The 13,321-nt window shown below is 45.8% G+C and overlaps 1 protein-coding gene across 2 annotated transcripts; it reads right to left on the reverse strand.

The window, feature by feature from the left end:
• Positions 1–143: 143 nt before the first annotated feature.
• LOC138647578 (epithelial cell adhesion molecule-like) lies at positions 144–10,023 on the reverse strand. 2 transcript variants are annotated; one of them, XM_069736679.1, is made up of 9 exons: positions 9,859–10,023; positions 9,440–9,610; positions 8,552–8,798; positions 7,912–7,983; positions 7,415–7,475; positions 2,012–2,113; positions 1,251–1,433; positions 942–995; positions 144–237 (listed from the first exon to the last, which is right to left on the reverse strand). In XM_069736679.1, exons 1-9 carry the CDS (start codon positions 9,935–9,937, stop codon positions 175–177), a joined length of 1,032 nt encoding a protein of 343 aa, XP_069592780.1. In that variant the 5' UTR covers positions 9,938–10,023; the 3' UTR covers positions 144–174. The 2 variants fall into 2 exon arrangements, with proteins under 2 accessions (XP_069592780.1, XP_069592773.1); XM_069736672.1 differs by having other exon boundaries at positions 7,415–7,556.
• Between the last annotated feature and the right edge of the window lie 3,298 nt (positions 10,024–13,321).

A 13,321-nucleotide genomic window follows, 5' to 3' on the forward strand; every position in this document is an offset into this window, starting at 1 on the left:
ACAGAGCGCGTATACAGCGCTCTGTGCTTCAGCGCTTTTGTGCAATCGGAGGGATCTCCGGCCATAGACCCCCATCGATCAGCAGGGTATTTGGGGGGAAAAGGTTTAAAGTGAAACTTTAACAAAATGTCTCTTTACAGAACTGCAGAATTTACTAAAAACCTTCCTCTTTATTCAGGAGTAATAATATCTCAGCCCATCCCTCTGCGCCATCTGATAATCTTCCAGCCCGTGACCCTGTAGAATAAATACAAAAATCATCAGATCCCATTAATTAGCATTTCAGATTCTGATAATAAGGATGTAAAAAAAATGTTCAGTGCTGAAATTCATTGCAAAACCTGCAAGTGTGACCTCCGGATATAGAGCGGATTTGACTCCTCATCATAGTAAACAGAAAGTGACATGCTGAGGATTACAGAAACTGCGCCGCAGGCCAATGTCAGACCTTTTCCGGTTCTGGGTTACGTGGATGAGATTTGTTTAGCTGTCATATGCATAGTTCTGCAATCGGGCGCGGATCTGCTCTGTGTGTGTATTCGTTCGTGTGTGCATGCACAGATCTGCTGGATCGCTGGTAGGTGCAGATGTTACTGGAATAAAAGGGCTTAGCCGGGTTTAGTAGAACCTCAGGAGACACAGCGCCAATTACTGGTAAATCTGACAGCACACAGGCGTCTGATGAGTAATGTACCGAGATTTCATAAAAGGTCGGTCTCGCCATTCCCATGATCATAACTCCGAGCCCATCCAGTGTCTCCTGCCCTGGGCAATCTGCTCTCTTCACAGATCTGGGTCACGATGCAAATATGGACCTGGATTCCTAGACTGGCCATGGGTCTCGTATACGCCTATGGGGTTGTCACATTTCTGGTCTGGAGACCTGCGGCTGGTCCGTGAATCACGAATGTGTGAATGCGGTGCTGTCGGCCGCCTCTTACCTCAATGACTTCAAACTGAACGCGCTCCTGCTCCGCTCTCCGCTGCAGCACCACCTGAAACACATGCAGGAATCATGGGGAATTCTTTTCTTTTTTTCTTGCAAAAGTTGAGTTTTAGAAATGTTCTTTCCCCAACTAATAAATCTATCACGTGGTGGCAGGAGTGATGCACTGGACCCAACCTTTACTGCCATTAAAGGGGTGATGGCACGAGAGGGGGGCTATCGCTTTACTGCTTCATTTGCATCGTGGGGGCGTTTTATGTTCATATATGATATGACCTACATATTACACACACAATGTACTTACAAACACCGCGATCCCAGTTAGAATAGCCAGAGCGATGATGATAATGATGGCGGCAAACCCAGGAGAGATGCTTTTCATGTTGATTCGAGGAGGTTCATTGTCAAAAAACAAAACCCGGATTGATTCTACGTCTATCTCCAGGATCCATCCGTCCAGGGAAACGCTGAATTTGCTCAGTTTTAGCTGAGGGACAAAATATCATCCAGTTAAAAACAATAATCAATGCGGCTTGTTTTATTCCAGTGCCATCATAGCTGTTTAGTGCAGTACCTAGTGTTGTCCTTCAGGTGGCGCATTTAGTGTAGAAAACCAAAGAAACACACCCTGAAAACTGATGAACATGGAGGTTGTGCAGGGACTGTTCACATTACTGTTCATGGAGTCTGTCAGGCTTTCCGGTATTTTTTTTATTGACACAGGATGCTCCTCCAGATTAGCTCATACACAAAATTAGCTTTCACCGCATGGAGGAAGGCACCCAATGTAAGCCAATTCCTTGGTTGTGCTACATGGTGGTCTTTGCAAGAAGTAACGTGGCCCGAGTCATTGATTGCGCAACTCGCTGCAGTGAGACCCCCTTGATATTATCATTACCTTTTTATTGCGCTAGACCCCCAGAGATAATACAATTAAAGGGTTCCCCCTGTTTATAACATAGGTCCTCAATATCTGACTGGTGGGGTCCGACTCCCACTCAGCAGCCTGGAGGGGACACAGCTATGATCTAAACAACCAGGTCCACCAGGGATGTCTTATCTTACCTCCCGCTCGATGTAATACGCCACCGTCGCGGTGTCCACAGGATCCTTTGTCCCATTGGTAGAAAACAATTTCATGGTGACTTCGTGGCTGAGCTCATGGACCTGCAACCACCAAGAATAATATATGGTCACTGTTAGGCTTTGTTCACACGGTCAGTATTTTACATCAGTATTTGGAAGCCAAAACCAGGAGTGGGAAAATCAGAGGAAAAGTATAATAGAAACATGCACCACTTCTGTATTATCACCCACTCCTGGTTTTGGCCTATAAATGCTGAACGCGTGAACGTGGCCTTACATGGTGTGTCACCCAACTTTTCTTGTGTCCTGAATAGCAAGTCTACCCCTCCATGCTACAGTTTGTACAGAAGTAATCACTACTATATCCCCCACTAAAAACTTTAGTACAATTTACAAACGTTCTGCCGTTTGCAATAAACCAATGAAATAAGAAGGTAAATATCTGAATAATTAATATAGAAAGTAGGTTCTGCAAATTCACCACAAAATATTCCCTTCACTGACTCCTGAAGTCTCCGGATTAGTCCCCTTTTATGACCAGTATCATTAGCATTAAGTAATGCCCCTCTGGCTGTTGTGACCTGCCACATACGTGACATAGCAAGGCACCAGCTTCTGACAATCTTGGCATTTACCATACAGGTTCATTATTTTTATATTTTGATAGGTCAGACTTTTATGGATGTGAAAACAAATGTTTTGAGTTTTTTTTAATTTTTTTTTAATGGGGAAATGTGAGCTGATTACAGTTAATTTTTTTACTTGAATGTTTAGTCCGTGTTGAGATTTTTGAACCTTCGATCCTTTGAGTAATAACTCTGAATACTGTGATACCATAGTATCAAACGGCTACACGGTGGCTCAGTGGTTAGCACTAGTGCTTCCTAAAACTGGGGTCCTAAGTACAAATCCCACCAAGGTCTGAAGGGTTACTGTATGGATTTGCCTCTTCTTTCAACCATGAACCTATGTTTTTATTTCTTTGTCAAAAAGAAGGTCAATTAAATGATACTAAAAAAAAAACCAAAAATTAAATTTTCTTTATTTTTAGTTCCTCTGAGGGAGGACTTCATCCTGTGATGGTTTTCTTTATTGTTCTACAAAAAATGTCACTCTTTAGTAACCGTAGCCTGGTGGCTCAGTGGTTAGCACAGATGGTCTGCAGCGCTGAGGTCCTGGGTTCAACTCCCACCACGTCCAAAAGGATCATTTTGTTTACAAAAGGAGGTAATTTCCATCTATTCTTGGCAACAAAAAAAAAACGTTTACTTTTGAACCTGCGATGGTTGTGATCAGTTGTTCTATACATGGTGCATTATGTAGAAGGAATGACTATCCTTCATCTGAGGTGGTTATGATGGCTCAGTGGTTAGCACTGATGTTTTGCAGATACAGAAGAAATGATACTTGCATCTGGAGCAGTGGTGGCTCAGTGGTCAGTGTCACAGCCCTGCAGTGCTGCAGACCTGGGTTCCACCCCACCATGGATACCTTCTGTAAGGAGGCTGTAACTTGTATGTTCCCTGTGGCTTCCTTCCCCTGTCACTCCAGAGACACACTGATAGCCATTTATACTGTGACCCCTGATACTATATTGTCCTGTATAATAATAATTTTGTATAATAAAAATAATGTTATAATGAGTCCAGCTTGGACTTATTATAAAATTACTGTCTTCCTACAGAACGACTTTTCTCCTCTCCTTCGTCCAAACTATTAGATCCCCACCATCTTATACAGTCCAAGATCTTGTGAGGTCAAAGCAGGGAACATTCAGACAATGGGGATTGAACCCAGGTTCCCAGTGCTGCAGGGCTGTGACGCTGAGCCACCACTGCTCCAGATGTAGGCATCACTTCTTCTGGTGAGAGAGTTGAACCTGGGACCTCAATTCTGTAAATCATCAGCTCTAACCTCAGAGCCATCGTGCCACCTTACATAAACAATGTCACTTCTTCCATGTAAAGAACAACTAATCGAACCCATCGCAGGTTCAAAAGTAATTTTTTGGTACCATAAATAGATAGGTTTAATTGACCTTCTTTTGTCAAATAAATTAACTTCCTTTTCGATGTTGTCTGTGGTAGGAGATAATGCCAGGACCTCAATGCTACAGCCCATGATTGCTAACTACTGAGCCACCAGAATATATTATTCTTGTACAACATAACATATTGTGGGGCTCACAGTATAAATTTTCAATCAGCATGTTTGCAAAACAAGAAAGACACCCAAAAAAGAACATATAAAGTACCTGCAAGGATTTGAACCCTGGATACCAATGCTGCAACACAATAGTGCTAACCACTGAGCCACCAACATACTGCAGCACATTTATCACAAATACGGTATATATCTATGCTAGATTCATAGAAATCTGTTACATAAATGTCCTGGGCAGAACGGTTGCAGCTCACAAGTTGACCTGTGCTATGGAAGTATGGATAATCACAGGCTCTTCACATATCCCAAAAACATCACAGGTCTCAGATTTGATCCCAGAACCTCAGGACTGTAAAGCCACAGCACTAACCACTGAGCCACCATGCTGCAATAATAACAGCTCTGGTTACTGACTACAGCTAAAACCGACATCCACTGATCCTGCACCACACCTACAGTAATACCATTGATAATAGGGTCTTTCGTTCACTGGATGTGTGAAAATTGCTTTATAAAACGGGAAGTGGGTTGCCACAGCAGAAAAAATGTCATTAAAGGGTTACTAACAAAAACACAATATGGTTTTATAATAATTTACAATTACATAAATTCATTTGTATCAATTTAACTCAATACCTTCCCTGTTTAGCAGCTCTCACCCCCACAGGATGCCCCTCCAGGCTCCATTCACCCAATTGGAATTGTCACCGTCCCAATGCTCGTGGGTGATCATGCACAGTGCCGACTGGCTCAGCTTCCAGCCAGCATAGCTCTGCTCTGGGATGTGGGCAAAATGAGCTACAACTGATGATGTCATTGCAAGTTTTGTACCCTTCTTCATTAAAACGCAGAGCTCATAAAGCAGGGTGCAGATGCGTTGGTAGCTAAGCTGAATGATGTACTGCAGGCTGAGACTGTGTAGAGGGGGTGAGAGGAGCAATGTACTGCAGGATGGGGCTGTGTATGGAGAGGGTGAGAGGAGCGATGTACTGCAGGATGGGGCTGTGTATGGAGAGGGTGAGAGGAGCGATGTACTGCAGGATGGGGCTGCATAGAGAGGGTGAGAAAAGCGATGTACTGCAGGATAGGGCTGTGTATGGAGAGGGTGAGAGGAGCGATGTACTGCAGGATGGGGCTGTGTATAGACAGGGTGGCAGGAGCGATGTACTGCAGGATGGGGCTGTGTATGGAGAGAGAGGAGCGATGTACTGCAGGATAGGGCTGTGTATGGAGAGGGAGAGAGAAGCAATGTACTGCAGGATGGGGATGCGGATAGAGATGGTGAGGAGCGATGTACTGCAGGATGGGGCTGCGTAGAGAATGGGTGAGAGGAGCGATGTACTGCAGGATGGGGCTGTGTATATAGAGAGAGGAGCGATGTACTGCAGGATAGGGCTGTGCATGGAGAGGGAGAGAGAAGCAATGTACTGCAGTGGGGATGTGGATAGAGATGGTGAAAGGAGTGATGTACTGCAAAATGGGGCCATGTATCGAGGCACGTAGAGATAATGTACAGGATGGAGGTCAATTCTCAAAAAGCAGGTGGACAAACAAAAACACACACATTGTGATGAGCTTAAGAATGGATTGGACAAGATTGTGTGGTCATCAGGTAGGATCTGCCCAGAAGCCAATATCCAGCTGCCGGGCGAAGGACAGAAGTCTGGAGAATAAGGAGCAGAAGTCTGAAGAATAAGTGGCAGGAGTGTGGAGGATAAGAGGCAGGAGCGTGGAGGATAAGGGGGCAGGAGTGTGGAGGATAAGGGGGCAAGAGTGTGGAGGATAAGGGGGCAAGAGTGTGGAGGATAAGGGGGCAAGAGTGTGGAGGATAAGGGACAGGAGTGTGGGGAACAAGGGGGCAAGAGTGTGGAGGATAAGCGGCAGGAGTGTGGAGGATAGGGGGCAGGAGTGTGGAGGATAGGGGGCAGGAGTGTGGGGAACAAGGGGGCAGGAGTGTGGAGGATAAGCGGGCAGGAGTGTGGAGGATAAGGGGGCAGGAGTGTGGGGAACAAGGGGGCAGGAGTGTGGGGAATAAGGGGCAGGAGTGTGGAGGATAAGGGGGCAGTAGTATGGAGGATAAGGGGGCAAGAGTGTGGAGGATAAGGGGGCAAGAGTGTGGAGGATAAGGGGGCAGGAGTGTGGGGAACAAGGGGGCAGGAGTGTGGGGAATAAGGGGGCAGGAGTGTGGAGGATAAGCGGCAGGAGTGTGGAGGATAAGGGGGCAGGAGTGTGGGGAACAAGGGGGCAGGAGTGTGGGGAATAAGGGGCAGGAGTGTGGAGGATAAGGGGGCAGTAGTATGGAGGATAAGGGGGCAGGAGTGTGGAGGATAAGCGGCAGGAGTGTGGAGGATAAGGGGGCAGTAGTATGGAGGATAAGGGGCAGAAATGTGAATATTTAGGCTTCACATAAACTTCATGGATTTGTTAATAAAAGTGTAAAAACATATGAATGCTTGTAATGGTTTGTTTACACACTGCAGTTCTACTTTTTACTTGCAGCTTTGAACCTTCCAGACATTTTTTCATACCTGCAGCAAGTTCTTTCAGGAACTCTTTATGTACTACTTACACATGACGCGAATGTGAATGTGATGGGGGTCCGCTTCTCACACTCATTCAACCAATAATGACATAACACCCTGCAGTCGTTCCCACATCTACACAACACTTCTTGGTATCGGCACTCGCGGTTTGGTTAGGCCAGCGAGACGCCTGCCTGTGGTTAGGGTTACACCAGCACACCGAGCGGGTACACAGACAGTGGAGGGTTAAACTGTGCATCCTCCATGGACCCCACCTCTCAGGCAGCTCCCGCACTGCACACTGACCGGAACAGTCCTCCCAATGAGCCTTCTCCATATTTACATGGCAGACCCTCTGCTTCTTCCTTGCATGGTCCATAATTATCGGCGATGGTGGAGGAGATGTTACATTGTGTTCAGCTTTTATTATTGCAATGATTTAATGAAAAAAAACATCCTGAATGTTGTACATTGCTAATAAACTGAATTTACAATGGCATTTTTATTGCACTTGGATTTAGCCAATAGAAATGGGAAAACGTAAGAAGATGGATAGAAACTCAAGAAGTGCGTGACATCCCCTGTAGGACTTGTGATCGCCAGTGTGGGCAGCTCATGGATCAGAACTACAGGAGATCGGGCACTAAATATTGGTACTAAACTGTGAGAAAATAAAGATCCGACTTTCTGTCCTCACCGTGACCTGCAAGATCTGCGGCGCCTTCAGCAGGAACCGCGACACTTTGGCGATCAGCTTCCTGTAGATACAAGAACGACGGAGAAATGGCCTCAGATGATGGAATAAGGAATCCGACAATGTCTGGCTGAAATATTCACTGCTGAAATGACACAGACACGGCAGGAGGTAAATCAACGATGGAGCCGCGAGGCACACGACGCATCTGTCCCAAAGAGCTACAATGAAAAGGGGGGAAAAAATGAAATATCACGTCTACGCTTGTAATAATAGTCACTCTCAGCCCTCTCATACCAAAGAGGATGGGGCTCATGGTGACGGATGCAGCCTGAAGTGTAAAGAATGGAGGATCCACCCTGGTAGTTATAGTAACTTATAGTGTAGTTATGGTGCCTTTTGGCTGAGGGTCTCCCAGAGTCAGCCCATGTACCCTGCTGTGTGCATATGGCACTGAAGCGCGAGGACGCGGCAACCACGGGCGAGCATGCGGCACTGACCTGCGGAGTTCCTCCTCTTTCCCTTTCAGCAGTGCCAAATCCGCTTTGAAGGTGAAATGAATCTGGATGAGGCTGAAAAACAAAAAAGCTGCGCTCAGAAGGACATATCACATGCTGCCGTGCCAGAGACAAAAAAAAAAGTTTGAAAAGTTGCAAAAGTTTACATCATTTCATTGCATGTACATTAAAAAAAAAGAAACCTTGATGTGAGAAAAGACTATATGCAAAGTTGTTGCAAAAAAAAGTGCAAAGGAAATTTATTAATGTCAGCAGCTGTGCAGATCAGGCTGGGCAACGCAAACCTTACCGGTTTGCGGGATTGTCCTGGCTTAGAAAAACATGGGGACCCTTTCCCCCAAATAACGCCACCCCGGTCTTCAGGACAATTCAATACAGTAGTATTGTAATACCAGGCACAACCTGTGGTCAAAGGTGGCGATCCATGTGGCAGTATTTCTTTTAAGCCTCACATTCATCACAGTGGGGGAACACAGGATATTCTTGACTGTGTAATACCCAGGAGGAACATGTGGTGCCCCCCATCCCCTGGTAGATATATGCACTTTGTAGCGTTTCCTGGCAAAGACCCCAAAATCTGCAATATCACCAATCATGCAATGTATAAAAGTCGTCTACGTACTGCACGCTCACGAGCTTATCACACTTGGGGTCATCGTCAGTCTTGTCCGTAACACGGACCCCCGCGCTGTCCACGCACCAGCACAAGTTGGAATCTTCATCACATTGTTTCGCTTTGAAGGCTCCGCTCTCCTCGCACTCCGGGTCATACAAATTATCAATCTCCACCTTATTGCGACCGGGGCGACTCCGCCAACTACGGTTCTTGTGCAGCATCTCAAGATGCATCAAACGACACTTCGGAGTCACTGAAAAAAGGAAGATATAGAAATTATCATGCAGAAAAACCAAGGGTCAGGAGTAACTGGGAATTACTGAGAATGCAGTCTATCCATCACTAGAGATCAGAGGTGACATCACTGAGAATGCCTCCTATCCATCACTAGAGATCAGAGGTGACATCACTGAGAATGCCTCCTATCCATCACTAGAGATCAGTGGTGACATCACTGAGAATGCCGCCTATCCATCACTAGAGATCAGCGGAGACATCACTGAGAATGCCTCCTATCCACCACTAGCGATCAGCGGTGACATCACTGAGAATACCTCCTATCCATCACTAGAGATCAGAGGTGACATCACTGAGAATGCCTCCTATCCATCACTAGAGATCAGAGGTGACATCACTGAGAATGCCTCCTATCCATCTCTAGAGATCAGAGGTGACATCACTGAGAATGCCTCCTATCCATCACTAGAGACCAGAGGTGACATCACTGAGAATGCCTCCTATCCATCACTAGAGATCAGCGGTGACATCACTGAGAATGCCTCCTATCCATCACTAGAGATCAGCGGTGGCATCACTGAGAATGACGCCTATCCATCACTAGAGATCAGCGGTGACATCACTGAGAATGACGCCTATCCATCACTCAGGACTCACGCTGGTTGCAGTTGACGGTCAGGTTGTCGTATCCGCTGAATACGGCCTCGCACGTTCCGCATCGGTTTAGGTGACAGGTGACGTATTCATTGTACTGACATGAAGAATCCTCGCAGACCTCGTCATAGTCGCAGTTCTCATGGGCAGGAAGAGCATCCGGACACTCATCATCTGTGAGCGAGAACACAGGGGGAGTATTAGTCGGATGTATAATATCGGGAGTGAATACTCGTAGTCTTTTATTGATGCCACAATGTAATAACATCAGACGTCAGTATCAGTAGTAATACAATATGAAATGACAGCGCATTATAGAACAGATATTAATTGATTAGAAATCAAGGAGGAATCAGGGGGGGTTACCCAGTGTCAGGGGCAGCTAATAATAGAAACTGGAACCAGTGTAGAAATCCACATACCTGGTACTGGGGAGATGCCGGACAGAGATCCCAGTAGCAGAAGACAAAGCCCAAAGCGGCAGGACCTTCCTGAGTCCATGTAAAATCATGAGTAGCACCGATCCCGTCCACCTCTGCCACTAGCGCCTCACCTACAGAGAGTTCCACTTGGCTGAAGACGGGTTTTAGCTTTACCCCCTCCCCCCAGGAAAGCATGTGAGGACACATATATTAAACTGTGGAAATAATGGCAATCCATGACATTGAGAACACAGGAACGACAACAATCAAAACAAGAACTATCCAATCAACACACACATAACATAAGTTACCTCCTGTATTATACTACAGAGCTGTACTCACTATTCTTCTGGTGCAGTCACCAGCGTCGGACTGGAGTAGCTTGGGCCCACCAGAGAACATCATTCTAAGGGCCCACCATGCTTAAGGGGTACTAGCTGCAGAGTCTTCCCTTAGCTTCCATCTAGTCAAGCACCCTTATCTGCAGCAGATAATTATGGGTACACAAGACAAGTGCTGCCGAACACAATGATATTCTATAAGAACAAAGATTTTATTATTTAGACATGTGCCACATACACACACTAGACATGACATATACACACGAGTCACACGCTAGACACAGGATACATACACGTGACACACACCAGTCACACACTAGACACAGGATACATACACGTGACACACACCAGTCACACACTAGACACAGGATACATACACGTGACACACACCAGTCACACACTAGACACAGGATACATACACGTGACACACACCAGTCACACACTAGACACAGGATACATACACGTGACACACACCAGTCACACACTAGACACAGGATACATACACGTGATACACACCAGTCACACACTAAACACAGGATACATACACGTGACACACACCAGTCACACACTAAACACAGGATACATACACGTGACACACACCAGTCACACACTAGACACAGGATACATACACGTGACACACACCAGTCACACACTAGACACAGGATACATACACGTGATACACACCAGTCACACACTAGACACAGGATACATACACGTGATACACACCAGTCACACACTAAACACAGGATACATACACGTGACACACACCAGTCACACACTAGACACAGGATACATACACGTGACACACACCAGTCACACACTAGACACAGGATACATACACGTGACACACACCAGTCACACACTAGACACAGGATACATACACGTGATACACACCAGTCACACACTAAACACAGGATACATACACGTGATACACACCAGTCACACACTAAACACAGGATACATACACGTGACACACACCAGTCACACACTAAACACAGGATACATACACGTGACACACACCAGTCACACACTAGACACAGGATACATACACGTGACACACACCAGTCACACACTAGACACAGGATACATACACGTGACATACACCAGTCACACACTAAACACAGGATACATACACATGACACACCAGTCACACACTAGACACAGGATACATACACGTGATACACACCAGTCACACACTAGAAACAGGATACTAACACGTGACACACACCAGTCACATGCTAGACACATGACACACTTACAAAGCATACAAACACCAGTCACACACTAGACACAGGATTAGAGATGAGCAGACCCTTGGATGTTCAGGTCCAGCCGAACAGTTAAATGGGGGGCCCGAACTTCCAGTGTTTACCACTCTGTGAGTTGCAAGACAGAGTGGCAAACACTGCTTCTGATCGGCGGTAAAATCATCCCCGCCAGTCAGACAGCTGAGGTCCACACGCTGTCAAATGATCTGAACCCGCAGTGTTGTGAATTCTGTGGCTGAATTCACTCCTGTGGTCACAAGTGGTACTGCAGCTTCTGAGCTTCCTCCCTCAGGTGTTCTGGTGAGCTCGTTGGCTGCTTTGTTATTTAACTCCGCCTGATTCTGTCTTCCTTGCTCCTTGTCAATGTTCCAGTGTTGGATCTGAGCTTCTGGATCTTTCCTGTGGCCTGCTGCTCTGCTTAGATAAGTGCTTCTTTGCTTTTGTTGCTACTTTTTCTGTCCAGCTTGTCAATTCGTTTTGCTGGAAGCTCTGAGACGCAAAGGGTCTAACTAACGGCACGGCGGGTCTTTTTGCCCCCTTTGCGTGGTTTTTTGCTTTAGGGTTTTTTGTAGACTGCAAAGTTCTCTTTGCTATCCTCGCTCTATCTAGAATATCGGGCCTCACTTTGCTGAATCTATTTCATCCCTACGTTTGTCTTTTCATCTTGCTAACAGTCATTATATGTGGGGGGCTGCCTTTTCCTTTGGGGTATTTCTCTGAGGCAAGTCAGGCTTGTTTTTCTATCTTCAGGCTAGTCAGCTCCTCAGGCTGTGCCGAGTTGCATAGGTAGTGTCAGGCGCAATCCACAGCTGCCTTTAGTTGTGTTTAGGATAGGTTCAGGTATTGCGGTCTACAGAGATTCCACGTCTCAGAGCTCGTTCTATTGTTTTTGGGTTATTGTCAGATCACTGTATGTGCTCTGATTGCTGGCACACTGTGTCACTGGATTGCCTACATAACATTACAAGGAGCCAACCTAATGATTCTCAATAGAGGGAAAAAAGAAGTTCTGACATCATTTTTTTTTCTCAGCTCTGTGTTCAGTCTTTTTTTTTCCCCTAGACATTTGGGTGTTTCAGGACACAGGTGTGGACATGGATATTCAGGGTCTGTGCTCTTCAATGGATAATCTCGTTACAAATGTACAAAGGATTCAAGATACTATTGATCAGAAATCTATGTTAGAACCAAGAATTCCTATTCCTGATTTGTTTTTTGGTGATAGAACTAAGTTTCTTAATTTCAAAAATAATTGTAAGCTATTTCTGGCCTTGAAACCTCATTCTTCTGGTAATCCTATTCAACAGGTTTTGATTATTATTTCTTTTTTGCGTGGCGACTCTCAGGACTGGGCATTTTCTCTTGCGCCAGGAGACCCTGCATTGAGTAATGTCAATGCGTTTTTCCTGGCGCTCGGATTACTTTACGATGAGCCTAATTCAGTGGATCAGGCTGAGAAAAATTTGCTGGCTTTGTGCCAGGGTCAGGATGATATAGAAGTATATTGTCAGAAATTTAGGAAGTGGTCAGTACTCACTCTGTGGAATGAATCTGCGCTGGCAGCTTTGTTCAGAAAGGGTCTCTCTGAGGCTCTTAAGGATGTCATGGTGGGTTTTCCTATGCCTGCTGGTTTGAATGAGTCTATGTCTTTGGCCATTCAGATCGGTCGACGCTTGCGTGAGCGTAAATCTGTGCACCATTTGGCGGTATTGTCTAAGATTAAACCTGAGCCTATGCAGTGCGATAGGACTATGACCAGAGTTGAACGGCAAGAACACAGACGTCTGAATGGTCTGTGTTTCTACTGTGGTGATTCCACTCATGCTATTTCTGATTGTCCTAAGCGCACTAAGC

This window comes from Ranitomeya imitator, chromosome 1 (genome assembly GCF_032444005.1).
Source record: "Ranitomeya imitator isolate aRanImi1 chromosome 1, aRanImi1.pri, whole genome shotgun sequence".
NCBI lineage: Eukaryota > Metazoa > Chordata > Amphibia > Anura > Dendrobatidae > Ranitomeya > Ranitomeya imitator.

Bases quoted from the DNA above. Each gene is read 5' to 3' on its own strand.
- LOC138647578 (XM_069736672.1), bottom strand. From the start codon at position 9,937: ATGGACTCAGGAAGGTCCTGCCGCTTTGGGCTTTGTCTTCTGCTACTG. The intron at 9,611-9,858 runs GTATGTGGATTT...TCTCGCTCACAG, and splicing joins CGGCATCTCCCCAGTACCAG to ATGATGAGTGTCCGGATGCT. The intron at 238-941 runs GTAAGAGGCGGC...TTTATTCTACAG, and splicing joins TTCAGTTTGAAGTCATTGAG to GGTCACGGGCTGGAAGATTA.